The sequence below is a fragment of the Zeus faber genome (assembly GCF_960531495.2).
Source record: "Zeus faber genome assembly, chromosome: 18".
Taxonomy (NCBI): domain Eukaryota; kingdom Metazoa; phylum Chordata; class Actinopteri; order Zeiformes; family Zeidae; genus Zeus; species Zeus faber.
Window position 1 is genome coordinate 29,835,237 of NC_137210.1, and position 16,690 is coordinate 29,851,926.

The 16,690-nt window shown below is 44.9% G+C and overlaps 1 protein-coding gene across 1 annotated transcript in view; it reads left to right on the plus strand.

The window, feature by feature from the left end:
- Nucleotides 1-16,690, plus strand: part of LOC307244003 (titin-like) — a gene marked incomplete at its 5' end in the record, with an annotated part of 164,899 nt that overhangs the window by 19,712 nt on the left and 128,497 nt on the right. The window contains 23 exons of the mRNA XM_080018975.1: nucleotides 28-169; nucleotides 275-443; nucleotides 1,458-1,689; nucleotides 1,893-2,177; nucleotides 2,367-2,492; nucleotides 2,722-2,910; nucleotides 5,792-5,842; nucleotides 6,106-7,401; nucleotides 8,188-9,834; nucleotides 10,406-10,684; nucleotides 11,038-11,604; nucleotides 11,851-12,132; nucleotides 12,221-12,499; nucleotides 12,601-12,882; nucleotides 12,978-13,256; nucleotides 13,346-13,633; nucleotides 13,765-14,043; nucleotides 14,121-14,402; nucleotides 14,486-14,764; nucleotides 15,211-15,489; nucleotides 15,608-15,886; nucleotides 15,997-16,284; nucleotides 16,377-16,655. Coding sequence (XP_079875101.1) covers nucleotides 28-169; nucleotides 275-443; nucleotides 1,458-1,689; nucleotides 1,893-2,177; nucleotides 2,367-2,492; nucleotides 2,722-2,910; nucleotides 5,792-5,842; nucleotides 6,106-7,401; nucleotides 8,188-9,834; nucleotides 10,406-10,684; nucleotides 11,038-11,604; nucleotides 11,851-12,132; nucleotides 12,221-12,499; nucleotides 12,601-12,882; nucleotides 12,978-13,256; nucleotides 13,346-13,633; nucleotides 13,765-14,043; nucleotides 14,121-14,402; nucleotides 14,486-14,764; nucleotides 15,211-15,489; nucleotides 15,608-15,886; nucleotides 15,997-16,284; nucleotides 16,377-16,655 — 8,358 coding nt within the window. The remainder of the gene's footprint in view (nucleotides 1-27; nucleotides 170-274; nucleotides 444-1,457; nucleotides 1,690-1,892; nucleotides 2,178-2,366; nucleotides 2,493-2,721; nucleotides 2,911-5,791; nucleotides 5,843-6,105; nucleotides 7,402-8,187; nucleotides 9,835-10,405; nucleotides 10,685-11,037; nucleotides 11,605-11,850; nucleotides 12,133-12,220; nucleotides 12,500-12,600; nucleotides 12,883-12,977; nucleotides 13,257-13,345; nucleotides 13,634-13,764; nucleotides 14,044-14,120; nucleotides 14,403-14,485; nucleotides 14,765-15,210; nucleotides 15,490-15,607; nucleotides 15,887-15,996; nucleotides 16,285-16,376; nucleotides 16,656-16,690) is intronic.

Genomic DNA, 16,690 nt, shown 5'->3' on the forward strand with positions numbered 1-16,690 from the left:
AATCTCCCTTCAATGTTTTCTCTGCAGCTCGCATGGTTGAATTCACCAAACACCTAAAGGATCTGAAGATCACAGAGAAGAAAAGAGCGACATTTGAATGTGAAGTTTCTGAGCCAAACATCCAGGTGATGTGGATGAAGGACGGACAGGGGCTGGAAATGTCTGACAGGTAAGCGGCCTACGTGTGGAAGCTGTCTGGGAGGTTTGGTGGTGAGTGATGATGAATAAAAGGTCAGTCCTCTTGCTCTAGACCTACTGCTGTCTGTGGTTTCAGATGTAAGATGACCTCGGAGAAGTTCTTGCATCGTCTGATACTGCAATCCGTGCGTCTGTCTGATGCCGGGGAGTACGCGGTGGTGGCGGGGTCCAGCATGTCCAAGGGCCATTTGGGAGTTGAGGGGCGTGACGTTAAGATCTCTGAGCCGACCGACAGGGAGATCACCGTGAGTTACATTAAGACACACATCCTCATTCAGAACAACTCAGCCAGTCTACTTCTGGGCTCCAGGCTGCCACCATTTTGTCACATTTTGCGACCATTTGGAGACGGTGGTACTATAACTAAGAGCACCAGCGCAACTTCCAAATATGCCGACCATTTTTTTTTTATTGTTTTTTTTTTATCATTATCGTATCGTGGATACGATGGATTCGACTTCCAGTACATCAGGCTACTGTAGAAGGGAGCGAGAATTGGTGTGTGTGAGTGAGAGAGAGAGAGAGAGTGAGATAGAGAGAGATCGAGAGCTGAGGCTCTCACTGTCTCCACATTATCAACATTGACCACCACGTAGGGCTGCCCCCTGAATGTTGGCCCGTCAGTCGACTGACATTGTTCAAGTCCAGCAGTCATTTTTTGTTTTTTTTTGTCAGTCAGTGTGCATTACAATAACAGGATAAAACAGAAAATTACAAAACGTTTAAATGAGGAATTATAAATAAAGGGAATCCTAAATATATTTTTATATGTGTGAATGAAACACAGCTCTCTGTGTGCCCCCATCGCTGTGCCCCGTTCCTTCAAATAAAACAAGTAAAAGCAGAGTTTGTTGGCGATCACGGCGCAATCTGCACTCGCCGTGCCAGCGTCACTCACTCAGAGCAAGGTCTCCTTGTGCGTGTGTGAGAACTGGGCAGAGGCAGCCGGCCTCGCCCCTTGCACCCCGTGATATTGATTTTCTATAACTTTTTTCCCTAGTTAAAATGGCTAAAATCTTATTTCACTGTAGAGCAACGCAGATTTCGGTGCCATGCCAATCAGATAAGACAGGCAGGTCGTAAAAATTTTCATTACCGATAACGTCCGGTTCATACAAACTGTCAGTTATTTGTCAACATGTCAAGTATGTCTTGACATTTTTTTTTAGTTTTTAATAGATTTATATTTCCTAAAGCATTGTCCACAGCATTACCTCAGTAAGAATAACTTTAGTTGCATAATTTGTCATTACATGCAGGTTGTGGAGAAGCAGCGAGCGACCTTTGAGTTTGAGGTGAACGAGGACGATGTGGAAGGTCGCTGGGTGAGGAACGGCGTGGAGATCAAGCTTTCAGAGGAGCAGCGGTTTAACTACGTGTGCATCAGGAAGCTCCACCGCCTGACCATCTCTGAAAGCTACAGGAGTGACGCTGGAGAATACACCTTCTTAGCTGGCAAGAACAGGAGCTCCATCAGCCTCCATGTCAGAAGTAAGTCCCACTAAATAGTTAGCACCTCTTTAGGAGAACCGGAGCTCCATCCGTGTCCGCATCAAAAGAGCCAGCTCCCTTTTGTCCGTCCTGGACATAAGGGCTGATTTTCCACCGTCCACCAAAATGTGTTGGACTTTGAAGGAGGTCCTCTCCTAACCTCCTACTTCCTCTCCATTTGTCTCCTCTCATCTCCTCTGTAGTTCCAGAGCCTCCTCAGATCCTCCAGCACATGGAGCCCCAGTCGGTGGAGGCCGGTAAACCAGCTCGCTTCTCCGTCCAGGTGACTGGTGTTCCCCAGCCCCAGGTCTTCTGGTACAAGAACTCCCAGGCTCTGTCTCCGGGCTTCAAGTGCAAGTTCCTCCAAGATGGAAATGAGTTCACGCTGCTTCTGATCGAAGTCTTCCCAGAGGATGCAGCGGTCTACAAGTGTGAGGCCAAGAACGACTCTGGAGAGGCAACCAGCACAGCAGCTCTCACTGTTGAAGGTTTGTCAGAAGTAGATCATAAAGCTAGGCTTAGTGAAAGCTTATGAATGTTTGATGATTTTGAGTTTCTTGAGTTTTTGGATCTTAAAATATCCCATTAGGAGGGTTTCTTCTTGCTTTAATATATTTCAGCATTACTTTATATGATGCATGTTGTAAGCTGTCGATGTAATCTGCTTTTCTTTCTAGTTCCTGAGGTGGTTTCTCCTGATGCTGGCTCTCAAGTATCTGCTCCTATGATAAGAAGCCCTCCTCGTGACCTGTTGGTGTCTCAGGGACAACCAACCCAGTTCCAGTGTGGTGTCTCTGGAGAAGGTATCTACAGTCCATCTTCCTGAATGCCTCAAAACATTAGTACAATATACTCTAAATGCATCTGATTAGCATCAAGGATGGCACATTACTCACAGCGTTACTCACATTAGTGCTAACCGTTCTGGGATTAAAGGATTGATTAAATATAAATACATGGAGACTGTAACTAGAATGGAAGGTAAGACTTGGTCAAAATGACCCTGACTTGAACTGAACTCTGTGCTCACAGATTTGCAGACGACTTGGTATTGTAACGGCAGAGAGATCAAACAGTCAGATGTCTACCGAATGTCCCAGTATGGTGAAACGTTCCAGCTGGACATTTCCTCAGTCCATCCTGCTCAGGAGGGAGAATACATGTGTACTGCCAGTAACTCAGCAGGGATGGTATCGTGCACTGCTACTTTGACTCTGGATGGTGAGTTTGAACACACATCCCTTGGACTGTTTAGATAATAACAGTCTCATCCATGTAAGAACCATTAGTGCTGCATGTGCTTTACTACTCAAAGAACAACTTCCACATAGAAGAGAATACATACTGTTCAAAAAAGTATGTTGGCAAACATTTTCTTGTGAACAGCATACATTGTTCCTGAAGCTTGGGGACGATGGTAGCATGCCTCAACCAGCCTGCCCACTCTGGAGGAAGCATCTATTGGCCGGAAAAGAACCTTCTTTGAGCCAATAGAGAGCTAGGAGATGTTAGAAGGGGAAGTGGCAAGGTTTCATGCTTGTTTGTCCAGCATACCAGGGCCAGAGACCAACTGGCTTCACAAGAATCAGCTCCCTGAGATCAAACAGATGTTTCTGTTTTCTTGATTTGATGAAGAGCTGCATTGATTGTACTATTTTCTCTGAGCATGCTGGACAGCGTAGTTGCAAAACAGTCGAAGATGTTGAATGTTTGGTTTATTATTCAACTCTCAGTGAAAAAGAGGATAATCTTCGATATAACTCCCTGTGTGCTGCATGGTATATTATCTTTCAACATGAATAGCCTGTACATAATATCAGCAGAATGAATCTTTTTCAGAGGATTGTACAACTGCACTTGCACAACTGAACTTTGGAAATCTAGTTTTAAGGTTCTTTAAACACTCAAGCACGGAAATAATCCATAGGTATTTTGGCTCCAATCCAAGCTTGCATGACTGACCATGGAAACCAGCCACTGTCTACACTGTCACTCATCACCGCTGATCCCGCCTTCCAAAGCTCCAACCAATCACACTCTGGCAAACAAGCTGTGATGCAAGTAACCTGAAGAATTCAGTCACCATTGCTGTGTTGACCTAATTCTTATACTCTTTCTTATTGCCCAGATGAAAAAACACAAGCCTTAGCTAGTGTGCAGACCACTGGGGCTGAGGCAATGCTAAGTCAGGAAAAGGAGGTTCAGTCAGAGATCTTCCAGTCCCTGTCAGGCTCCACAGCCTACAGCATTGAGCTGACCAAGACAATCTCTGAGAGCTCCTCTACATCCACCACTACATCAACCTCTTGGAGGACCGTTGAATTCCAGCTGCAGAATGTGAGCTCAGTGGAGATGAGATCTGAAAGCCAGGCCGATGTCGCTTTTCTAGCCAGCCCCAAACTGCTGTTAGAAATGAATGATGTCCAGGTGAAAAGTGGTGAGATGGCAGAGTTCAGCTGCTCGTTCGACGGGGTGCCCTTCACGGCCGTCTTGTGGGACCATAACGGCCAGAGCCTGGAGCACACAGAGAGGGTGAGGAGCTCTCAGAGTGGGGGGCTGCTGTCCCTGATCATTCAGGGGGTTGGTCAGGGAGACCAGGGCTTGTACCGCTGCACTGCCACCAACACAAATGGCCAGAACAGCACCTCTGCCCAGCTCACTGTGGAAGGTGGTTTCTCTTTCTCTTACCAGTCTGTCTCTTCATCTAGTTCATCCCATCTCTCCATCCGCACTGCTCTCCTAGTCCTACCCCTCCATCCTTTAATAATTCCTTTGGGAATGTAACCTCTTAGAATGTAATGGAATAACATTTGATTTGTAGTTGTATCCAGTCAATCCTTTCCTCCTGTTCCCCGGCTTCCACTTGCTAACATCATCTTTTCATCATACTAATCCCTTTATTGTTTAAATCCTAGAATAGTAATCTTCTGATCCTTAATCACTCTCCCTAACTTTATTCTCACCCAGCCCAAGAAGCAAATCTCAAAGCAGATACCCCCATCCCTACCGATTGTGTGCATAAAGTGTCACAGACAGACAGGGAGGCCTCTAGAGACCCCCCCGACCAGGACGAGCCAGAGATGCTAGAGGAATTGGGACCATTGCCTCCTTCTGCCCAGCGGCCTTACAACCTGATCAGCCATCTTTATTTCCCCGACATGGTGCCCGGTGAAGAGCGTGGCCTCTTCAGCCACCCTGACTTCCTGATCCAACTGCCACCAGAGCTCATGCTCAAACCAAGAGACAAAATCTCACTCTACTGCGTTATGATGGGGGCCCCGAGTCAGTTTTTTATTTGGCTGCACAACCGCTTAAATGTCAAGGATTCTCTGTCATACTCTGTGAAACACGACGGCCCCCTGTGTCGTCTAAACTTTAAGAATGTGAGGGCTGGACGAGGGGGAAATTGTACTTGCTCTTTTGTCAGCTCAGCTGGAGATGCTGAGTGCAGCAAAGTAATGAAAGGTTGGCACCTGCATGCTTAGTCCTTCTGTTAGCTCAGCCTTCTGCTCATGAGCCCCATCCACAGCACAGCACATTGTAGTAGAGTAGAGCACAGTACAGACTGGTACAGGTCAGTACAGTACAGATTGCACAACACAGACAGAACAGACTGTACAGTACAGAACGGTACACATTGTACAGTATAGCACAACGCCATTAAGACAGCACAACCCAGTCAGTACAGACAATAAGGTACAGGCAGTATAGTTCAGTACAGAGGGTACAGTTTTTACAGACAGTACAGTACATAAATGACACTTCAGACAGTACAGCACAGACATTACAGTAAAGCACAGTGCAACACAACACAGTACATTACAGAGGCTACAACACTGTATAGTTCAGCACAACAGGATACAGTTTAATCAGAGTGTTTAGGACGGCTCACTCACCTCGTTGTCCCGACTCACTTGTGTCACTGAGCACTGTCCAAACAGCAGAGCAGCTGTACACTGAATGACCAAAATGAAGCATGCAAGACAGTCTGATAGATGGACAGTAAAGATGCACGACCTGTCACTGATTCTAACAGTCCTGCATCATATATGTACAGTTCAGGGATCTGGTGGTTGATTTAGAAATGTTTGTTTCTTTACAGTCACTGCAGTAGAGGAGGAACCTGTGGCTGAAGTCAAGGAGGACATCAAAGGTAAATATTGTTTTATTAATCCATGGCACCATGATTGCGAATGGATTTTTCCTTTCAGGGTGCAATAGCTGTTGCCAAATTGTCTTTTTTGATGAAAATTTGTTTGTATTCTTCTGCTTTTGCTGGTAACCAAATTCTAAAGTTTGGCTGATACCTGTGGGATAATCGTATACTGATTATCTGTAACTCTGTTCTTTTAATCTGTGCAGGTAATACTGTAAAGATGCTTGTAATGCATATTTTAATCTAGTTATTTTACTCAGCTTTCTCCAGCTCAACCATCCTGGTGGAAGAGGAATTCCAGGAGTCTCACTACACTGCTCTTAAGTTGGCAGACAAAACCAGAACACTTGAACTCAAGCCAGTATCCAAACGTTACTCTAGCACTTTAGAGAAGAAGAAAGAAAAACCAGTTTTCCTCAGCAAACTCTCTCCAGAAGCTGTGACTGCAGGAGAAACAGCCAAGTTTACTGTCACCGTGTCTGGCTTTCCAAAGCCGACAGTCCAGTGGTTCCACAATGGATACAGCATAACAGCTTCATCCACATATAAATTCATTTGTGAGCATGACGAGTACAGTCTGCTCATTAACGAAGTTCAGAGGGAGTTTGAAGGAGAGTATTCCTGTACTGTCAGCAATAGGTTTGGACAGGCGACATGCACTTCTTATCTGCATGTTCAGGGCAAGGACCCAGAGAAAGAAGAAAAGGATGTTGAAAGGTATGACCTCACTGGCAAGCCCCCAAAGTTCACTAAATCTATAGACTCTGTCAAATCTTCTCAGGGAGGTCAGGCTTTCTTCAGCTATGTAGTGACAGGAGAACCTCTCCCTGAAGTTCAGTGGCTCCGAGGGAGCTGCCCCATACCGCCCAATGGGTTCTATGTCATAGTGAGGAACCCAGATGGATCGGGTTCCATCACCATTAAGAACATAAAACAGGAGGACAGCGGCATCTACACTTGTAAGGCCTTCAACCAGTTTGGGGAGGCTTCTTGTAGCGCTGAGCTGGTGGTTTTCAGGGAGATCATCTCAGTATCTCACCAACAGCAACAACAGACAGTAGTTGAAAAGAAAAGCTACAAGGTATCCATGACTGAGCAGGCCACCGAGTCCCGACTGTACCAGGTCAGCCTTCCAGGACAGGACAGATCCAGATCAGATCAGATGGTTTATACTATTGGCACAGAGGACAGACAGATAATTCCCAGTGAGCAGGTGGGCACCCTTAGAGAGTTGGATATTTCAGCTGCAACTCTTCATAGAGAGCAGGTCACCCACCAGGCTGCTGTGCTGCAGTCTCATGGGGTGGAGGAGAGGGTGTCTGTGGCTCCCGCCCATCCACCTCAGGTTGCCACTGTTCCCATCAAACAGCTGCACATGGCAGCTTTCACATATTCTGTCCAGGAGAGCCAGAAGATTATTGAACAGCATTCAGACCGGATCCTCAGTCCAGAGCTTGTAGAGCTAGAGTTTGTTAAAGAGCAGCCGTCCAGAGTCATGTCGGCCATAGCCCAACAAGTAGTCCCAATTACCACCATCAAAGCAGAGGTCCTGATTGGTAGGACGCCAGAGCAGCTCCAGAGCTCCACTGAACCCCAACAAGTTGTCAGCACTCACCAGGTCCAGTCTGCTCTACCAATCCTCAAAGAGACATCAGCTGTCATATCAAAGCAAGAGGAACAGATGAGTTTTAGGGTAACTGAGGGAATGAAGATTCTCTACTCAGCTCAGTATACAGAGCGGCTGCCCCTAACTGAAAGACACTCAGAGCCTCTATTGGCTTTAGACGCTGCGATAAAGCCTAAGATAGAAAAGGAACAGCCTAGACCAGTTGGGGCTCCTATCAGTGAAAGTGCCATGGCCTTATCAAAAGAGCAGAACTTTGAAATACACAGACCAGAAGAAGAGAATGTGGTTCCACACAAGGACACAGTCTGTAAGTCAGCTAAGACCACTGAAGAAACATATCTGCTCCAAGCCGAGCACTCAGCGTGTATGCCAGACTTAGAATCTGCTCTGTTCTTGCAATCCCAGAAAGAAGGGGAAAGGTTAATGCATTTACAAGTTATCAATGATCAGGATATTTTACAATCTGAGGGTAGATTTACAAGTGAGAGACCTTCCCTGGAGATTGCCGATGCAAGGAGGAGTCCGACTATGTTACATTCTGTTACGCTGCATGAGCAAAGAACACTGGTTTGTGAAGCAACTTCACCATTCTTGGCAAAGGTTGACTCCATAGCTGTTCAGCCAAAGAAAGAGGCACCACCAACACTTTATCTTCAGTCATTCCAACCAGTGTCAGTTTTACCCAAGGAAGACATAATTAACATTACCAAACCAGAAAAGCAGGTGGGAGTACAGAAACAGGTGAAAGCCAGGAGCCAGGCCGCCACCACAGAGGAGAGAAGGGAGCTCACAGCAGATTATCACGAAGAGCTTGATGTGTCTGTAACAGGAGTTCAAACACATATTAGAACAGAGCCCAGACCTCACAACATCCTCCAGGTCTCCTCCCAGCCCATGCAGCTCCCAAAGGAGACTCCTTTCACCTCCGACCTAAGGAAGCAACGTGCTATGATTCATAAAGAAGAGCGTTGGAACATTATGCACTCGCTGAATGTAACGGACACACAGACTCTGGAGGAAGGCCACACCAACAGCCTACAACCAGATGTGGAATACAAACCAAACATGAAAATTGAGCCCAAAATCCCAAGAAGGACAGTTTACATTGAGGAGAAAGCAGTTGCCACTGAGAAGTGCACAATCTTAGAGGCAGCTGAGCAGGACTTTGCTGTGCAGATCCAGGAGGGCCAGTCCATCAGACAGTCGGTATTACTGGAGAAGAACCACGTTCTATTTGGAGAACAGTCTGATGAGATATATCGACCTGAGGGTTCTGTTGTCAGTGTAAAGACTCAGCCTAAAGCAGTTTTGTTTGTCCACGAGTCTCAAGAAAACCAGACCTTACCAAAAGAGCTCACCTTTGTTATTCAGATTCCCAAAGTATGCAGTTCCAACATTAGACGGCAGCTGAAAAATGCTCTTCAGTCTGCTGTGGCCCTTGACCAGCCACTGCTACTGGCTGACGTTGTGCAGAAGTTAGAGGCTGTCCTGGTCCAGGAGGTCAAGGTTCAAAGAGAGCCAAAAAGGGCCATGTTTACGTACCTTATCACAACACCTGGTGCCCCCCTAGAAATCACACTGGCTTTTGAGGGTGAATACCCTCAGACAGCAGACCTCCGGACTGAACTCCAGGCAGCGTTCCATTCCCTAGTTTACCAGGAAGTGCATGTCCTCACTTCAGAACAGCCTGGTACCATGCAGCTGGATAGGCCCCAGAAAGCACAGTTAGTTTCTGTGCATTCCAAAGAAGTGCTGTCATCTGTCGTGGACACCGTTACTCTAGCAGAAGGTGCAATTGGTTTCCCACCCCCTGTAACTCACTCTGCTGCTGTCAGGACTGAGGCCAGAGCTTCATTCCACAGTGCTTCTGTTCAGAGTCACTCTGAGGTCCTTGAGTCCATGCAGGTTAGTAGGCAGGAGGTCCCTGTGAGGGACTCAGGTTCTGGTGGTGTAAATGCAGCAGTGGTCATGTGCCAGATTCCCACTGAGCAGCATGTAGATGTTTCCATTCAAAGAGAAACCAGAGAGGAGTTTCTGTCTGAGGCCATTGTGATCAGTCAGTCCTCAGACAGTTGGTTGGATTATCCTGTAGTTGTGGACTCTCTTAGGGATGTCTGCACTGTGGCAAACAGCCAGGCCATTTTCTGCACCACCATAAAACGTGCTGGCAAGGTTAACTGGTTTTCCAATGGGAAATTGATCAAATCTGGCAAAGAGTTCAAGTGTTCCAGAGAGCATGACACATACACACTAGTTATCAACACAGTTATCAAGGAGAAGCATCAAGGAGAATATGTCTGTGAGGCTGAGAACGAAGCTGGCAAGACATCAACTACTTCAACACTGACTGTGCTCTCAAGAGGTTGGAAGATGAAGAATACTTTGATATAATCATCAAATAACTTATCATCAAATAATTTCCACATTTTTAAGATCACTGCTATTGTATGCTAACCTTATAACCCCCTTAATTACTTGAAAGTTCAGATGTTAATTTTAAGCTTAATTGCTTTGATAATTAATTCCTAACAAATCTTGTTGGAGGATATAATTGGTTCTTCCATCCGCCTGCAGGGAAAATCTTTTTTGCTCAACGATAATCTGTTGAATAACACCAGGATCTCCACAAATCTCACTCCCTTTTTCCAACAAATCTGGTGTTCTCTGGAATCTTCCGTCACTCCATATCTTTACACTTCCATCACTTATTGCTTTTGGTTGACATCACTGAGTGCTGAGACATGGTGTCTTTGCATGCATTCTCTCCTCTTATCTAACATCATGTTCCTTTTTCCGTCACTCCAGGATAACTTGTCTTTGTCACCTCCCATCTCGGGTTCCCCATTCCAACAGTTTACCACCTGCAGTGCACACACACAGTTGGATTCATGTATTGATTTTGTCCTTTGTATTTCTCTCTCTCCAAATCCCAGTGAAACCAGTGTTCAGGCACAGGATTGTCCCTGTGGAGGTCAACGTTGGGAACAATGCCAAGTTCGAATGTGAGATTGAGGATGCCCCGAATGTAAACTTCAAGTGGTTCAAGGATGGAAATCCCATCAAAGATGGTGATAAGTACAGGATTATTAGTCGCTTCAACATTTCCTCTCTGGACTTCCTGAGCCCCATCAAATCTGAGAGTGGAGAATACACCTGCAAGGCCTCCAATCAGCACGGTTCGGACAGCTGCTCCGCCTCCCTCACTGTCACTGGTAAGAGCAAGACATGTTTTCCTTCGTTTTATGTGCTGGTTCATTCAGGGATATAAAATTCCTGGTGTTTTACTGTTGTTGACTTAATTTAAACATACCAAAGGGTGTTATGCACAAGGCCAAACAGTCTTAAGCATATATTTTGGACACTTATTTTGAAAGGTTTTCTTTTCTCTGACATTTCTTCTTCATTGTAGTTGTTAAACGTTATTTGCTGTTAGGATCTTCCATCCATCAGAGATTGGTCTGTTATTGCTCTGTGTTTGGTTGTCCAGTTTTGAAAAGAAAGGAGCTATATGGGATAAAATAACTTTTCTACTGATGTATTTTTCTTATATTTCTAACCTCTATAGAATTCTTCCCACCTGCCTTTATAAGTACACCCGAACCTCAGACTGTTTATGTTGGAAAAAAGGCTGTGATAGAGTGTGTAGTCACAGGATCCGCTCCACTGAATCTGGTTTGGCACAAAGACGATCATGTCTTACCCAATGTGCCCACACGCTTCCAAACATCTTCTGAAAAGAATAAACACACTCTTGAGATAACCCAACTTGAGCCATCTGACCACGGGGTTTACCTGTGTAAAGTATCCAATAATGCTGGGACTGCCATGTGCAGCATGGAGCTGAGGGTTATCGACAAGCCCAGCTTTGTAAAAGCTCTTGGCTCAGTCTCTGCTGTTGTTGGAGCTCCTCTGCACCTGGAATGTCGGGTGGATGAGGATACTGGTGTCTCCATAATCTGGACCAGAGGTGGCAGAAGGGTCCACCAGTCCCCAGACTGTAAACTCTCTTTTGAAGAGAAGGTGGTGACTCTTGATATCCCAAAGATCACACTGAGGGATTGTGGGGATTATGTATGTAAAGTCTCAAATGAGGCTGGAAGTACAACGTCCTCCACGTCAGTAAAGGTGCAAGGTAAGACCACTTTAGTTAATTTCCATGGATACTGCAGTGTTTGAAGTTCTTGCAAATCTACAGTGCTGAAAATTAATAATATGCTTTATTGTATGGGATGAGAGGAAGTGTTGATGCTAAGGGTGCATCATCAAAAACCAGTCTCTGCTGCTTCTTTTAATCTTTCTAAAAAAAATTGTGTCTTCTGTTTGTGTCTTATTTCTTCTTGATACACTGTTGGATCTTTGGAACTGTACAACTCTGCAGAGCCAGCAAGCTTTGTAAAGAGGTTGGAATCCACCATGGCTTGGAAACAAGGCAGCAATGGAAGACTTCAGTGTACAGTGAAAGGCTCTCCAGAGCTTCACATAACCTGGTTCTTAAATGACAGAGAGCTATGTGCAGGGGACAGATCCCTGATCAGCCTGAAAGACAACGTTTCTACTTTTGAGATAAAGGAAGTCCTGTTGTCTGACAGCGGAATCTACACCTGTGAGGTTCTGAACGAGGGGGGATGTGAAAGCTGCAGCAGCAAAGTGACTGTTAAAGGTCTGTAAAGTCTGATAGGATATACACACGGTCATGAGTGTATAAGATATGCAGAGAAGAGCTAACCAAGCTGTATGTTCCTTCTTAGAACCCCCATCTTTCCGAAAGGAGTTACTTTCTGTAGAGGCAGTGAGAGGATCTGTAGCCACATTGGAGTGTGAGCTTGCAGGTTCGACACCGTTTGAGGTGACCTGGCTGAAGGATAAGAAGCACCTTTCATCAGATAAGAAATACAGAATAGTGTCGCAGGGCTTTGTGTCCTCTTTGGAGATTCACTCTTTTGACAGTGCCGATGTTGGTGAATATCAGTGTGTCGTATCTAATGAAGTTGGCTCAATGTTCTCCAAGTCATTGGTTAAACAGAAAGGTTAGTGTTGCAAAGACACTAGAATAGAGTTTACAACTTCAGTCATTTTTATATTCTAATCCAATATTAATAAAATTCTCTATTCACTCCGACTATTTCAGAACCCCCAGTGTTCTCAAAGAGAGTTGAGAGCGCTACAGTGGTGTTGGGAAACACAGTGAAACTTCAGGGTGCCATTAAAGGCTCAGCCCCCATCACTGTTAAATGGATGAAAGACTCAGAGATACTAAGAGATGACGATCCAAATGTCACCATGCTGTTTGAAAACAATGTCGCCAGACTTACTATATCAACAGTCACAATCAGCCATGGAGGAAAGTATTCATGCCAAGCTGAGAACGAGGCTGGGCACCAGAAATGTGACGCTGCTTTGGTTGTGCAAGGTCAGATGAGAATCTTCATTGAGAAGTTAATTAGGACGTATTTTTTACATTTACTCAGCTTAGTGCATACAACTAACTCGTCTGTTGTATCTCAGAACCCGCCAGAATCATAGAGCCTGCAGAGTCCATTAGTGTGACTGCAGGAGATTCAGCCACCTTGGAGTGTACAATCACTGGAAGCCCAGAGCTCAAAGTCAAATGGTTTAAAGACGGGAAGGAGATGATGAGTGGTCGCAAATATAAAATGACTCTGAAGGAGAATGCTGCCATCTTAAAGATTCTGACCGCAGAAAGAGGAGACACGTCTGAGTACAGGATGGAGGTTTCCAACAAAGTGGGGAAGGACCAGTGCACCTGCTCTCTTACTGTCCTAGGTTGGTTTTAGTTAAAAGTATGAACTTTTATCACTGAATCAGTGAAATGTTTGCCACAGTCTCTGCAACATTTGTATTTCCTTACACAGATCGACCAGTTCCACCTTCCTTCACTAAAAGTCTAAAGAAAATCAATTCCAATATTGGTGATGACATAACCATGGAATGTAAAGTCTGTGGCTCTGAGCCAATGGTGGTGTGTTGGTATAAAGATGATACTGAGATCCACAGTGATGAAAAATATAAGGCTGAGTTCAGTGAGAGCAAAGCCTCTGTACAGATACGAAGTGTGGAGCAAAGTGATGGAGGCATTTATACGTGCCGGGTTTCTAATGCTGCTGGTCATAAGGAGAGCAGCGGCACTCTGTGTGTTAAAGGTCAGAGCAGATGCCTTTGAATGATCTTTCCTTCAAAATGATGTCAGAATTTACAAAATGCAAATAGTTGTTGACAATAAGTATCTCTGTGAATATGTTAATGCTGTTTTTCCTTTCTGAAATGACTCTAGAACCACCAACCTTCTCAGCGAAGCTTGAGTCACAGGACACTGTGCCAGGAATAAATGTTCTCTTCAAATCAGCTTTCATTGGAACGGCTCCTCTGGCCGTCAAGTGGTTCAGAGAGGACAAGGAGATCTCCACTGGAGGCTCACGTTTCATAAAGAAAGATGGCTCCACCAGCTCATTGGAGCTCCACTCTGTCAAACCCAGCGACTCTGCTAAATACACATGCCAAGTGTCCAATGATGCTGGGAAGGTGGACTGTACTGCAGTCCTCTTTGTCAAAGGTGCTGCTTCTTTCCAAAATGTCTTGTGTGTCTTTGTGTTCTCTTGTTTTGTTCTAATTATTACTGTTGATTTACAGAACCACCGGCATTTACACTCAAGATTGATTCTTCAAAGCTTGTGACAAATGGACAACCTTTGACATTGTCTTGCAAAGTGCAGGGCAGCCCTGGGATTAATATCAAATGGTTTAAGAATGGCTCTGAAATCCCTTCAGACCACAGACGCACAATGAGTTTCTCTGAGTCAGTAGCCTGTCTGGAGGTAGTGGACAGCACTGTGGAGGACAGTGGAGATTATGTCTGTGTGGCCGCCAGTGAGGCTGGCAGTGACCGCTGCAGCTGCACTGTGACAGTCAAAGGTTGGTTCTGACTCCAGAATCACTGTCTTCCATCCACCTGGCCCTCAATGTCTTTATCTAACAACATCATCTCTTTCCTGTAGAACCTCCTAAATTTGTGCGGATGCTTGAGTCCGCTGAGCTAGTGACGGGATCCGACATATTCTTGGACGGAATGGTCTCAGGCTCAGCACCATTTGAAATAAACTGCTACCACAATGATAACCCCATCAGAAATGACAGAAGGCGTAAAATCAATGTTGATAATGGCATCATTACCCTTCTGATCTCCAAATGTGAGAATGGAGACGCTGGAAAGTACCAGGTCACCATAGCAAATGACGTTGGAGAAACATCAAGCTCCTGCCACGTATCATTAAAAGGTTGGTTGACAGTGCGCTGAGATTTACTGCAGTAAATATAACTGAGACAGGCTGCTCTTATAGATAAATAGCCAAAGTCAGTTTAACTCTTGGGACTCATCAGAAGTGGAAAAGAGAATCTGGTGCGCGCAGCGCAGACACCAGATCTGAATTTAAAAACGCACTCGCTGATATTGACAGATTTAGTTTTATATACAGTCAGTTGATTATGGTACAGCTACTTGTTGAGGGGAGAATTTGTTTTCTAGCTTTCAGCAAAATTTTGTTTGTGATCCAGTTGCGGTGGGAACAGCTTTGAAAATGTTGCAACACTTCCACTTCTGGTGCTTCTCTAGTGGAAAGCTGTCCAAAGAAAACAACCAATAAAAGGGCAGATCGAAAGGATCTGAGTAACTCTTGCGTGAAAACAGTTTTAGACTCTCTGATGTGTGATCTTTTCCCAATAGAGCCACCATTGTTTGTTCAGAGACTAGAGAACCTGACATCCCTAGTGGGCGATGAGGTCTCCCTGAAGTGCATGTTATCAGGATCACTGCCCATCACCATCTTTTGGATCAAAGATGATCGCGAGCTCAAAGAAGATGAGCACATTAATATATCTTACCAAACCAAAACTGCTGTGTTAAATCTGAAAAACACTCAGATAACACATGGTGGGAAATATGTCTGCCATGCGCAGAATGAAGCTGGAAGTCAGAAATGTGTTGCTGTGCTCACAGTGACAGGTTTGTAGGATCTTTATGGCCTTTTATCTATCTAAGTTGATTTTGATATGTAAACCATGATATTCTACCATGATACACCGAATAACAATTGATTTAGTTAAAACATTTTGTATCACAGATCCGGCAAATATTTTAGAGCAACCAAAGTCCATTAGTGTGACTCAGGGGGATCCAGCCACGCTGGAGGCAAGATTCTCAGGAACCAAACCGCTCAAAGCCAAATGGCTGAAGGGTGGCAAGGAGATGATCGCAGGACAGAGATGTAAGATCCAGAGCACAGACACCAGATCCGTCCTGAAGATTCTTAAAACAGAGAAAAGTGATAGTGGGGAATACATCTTTGAGGTGTCCAATGATGTTGGACACAGCTCTTGTGAGGCGTCACTTACTATTCTAGGTCAGTCCACCAATTTTAACTGTTGGAATTATGGTTCATATGTATTTTGTTAGATTCTGTTTCGTCACACTGAACAGTGGTCTCACTATTTATGATTCTGTTGATTCTAGATCAGATATTCCCACCATCTTTCACCAGAAAATTTAAAAAGACAGAAGGCATCAAAGGAATGTTTGCCCATCTGGAGTGCCTTGTGTCTGGTTCTCTGCCCATAACTGTACAGTGGTACAAGGATGAGAAAGAGATCCAGACCGATGAGAAACACAAATGTACTTTCTTTGAAAACGTGGCTTTCTTGGAAATCTCTCGTCTTGACAGTAAAGACAGTGGTAGCTACACCTGCATGGCAAGAAACAAAGCTGGATCAGACCAGTGCTCTGGCATCTTGTTTGTAAAAGGTTAGAACATGTTCTCAGTCATTTCTTTATCTTTGACAAGATCATAGAATTAAAGTCATATAATTCCAATGACAAATTGTGCCCTCCCACAGAACCACCGTGTGTTCTGGAGAAGGCAGAATCCATGTCTGTTTTACCGGGGTCAAAGGTGAAGTTTAATGTCCTGGTCTCTGGCACTCCACCTCTGACCATTAAATGGTTCAAAGACAAGAAGGAGATTCTATCCAGCTCTGACTGCTGTGTGGTGAAAGACAACACCTCCACTTCCCTGGAGCTCTTCTTTGCTAAAGCCTCAGACTCTGGAGACTATATCTGTGAGATCCAGAACGATGTTGGCTCCACCTCTTGCCAGGCAGCGCTCTTTGTCAAAGGTTATTAATAATCTCACACCTTTGATAGGTTTCTA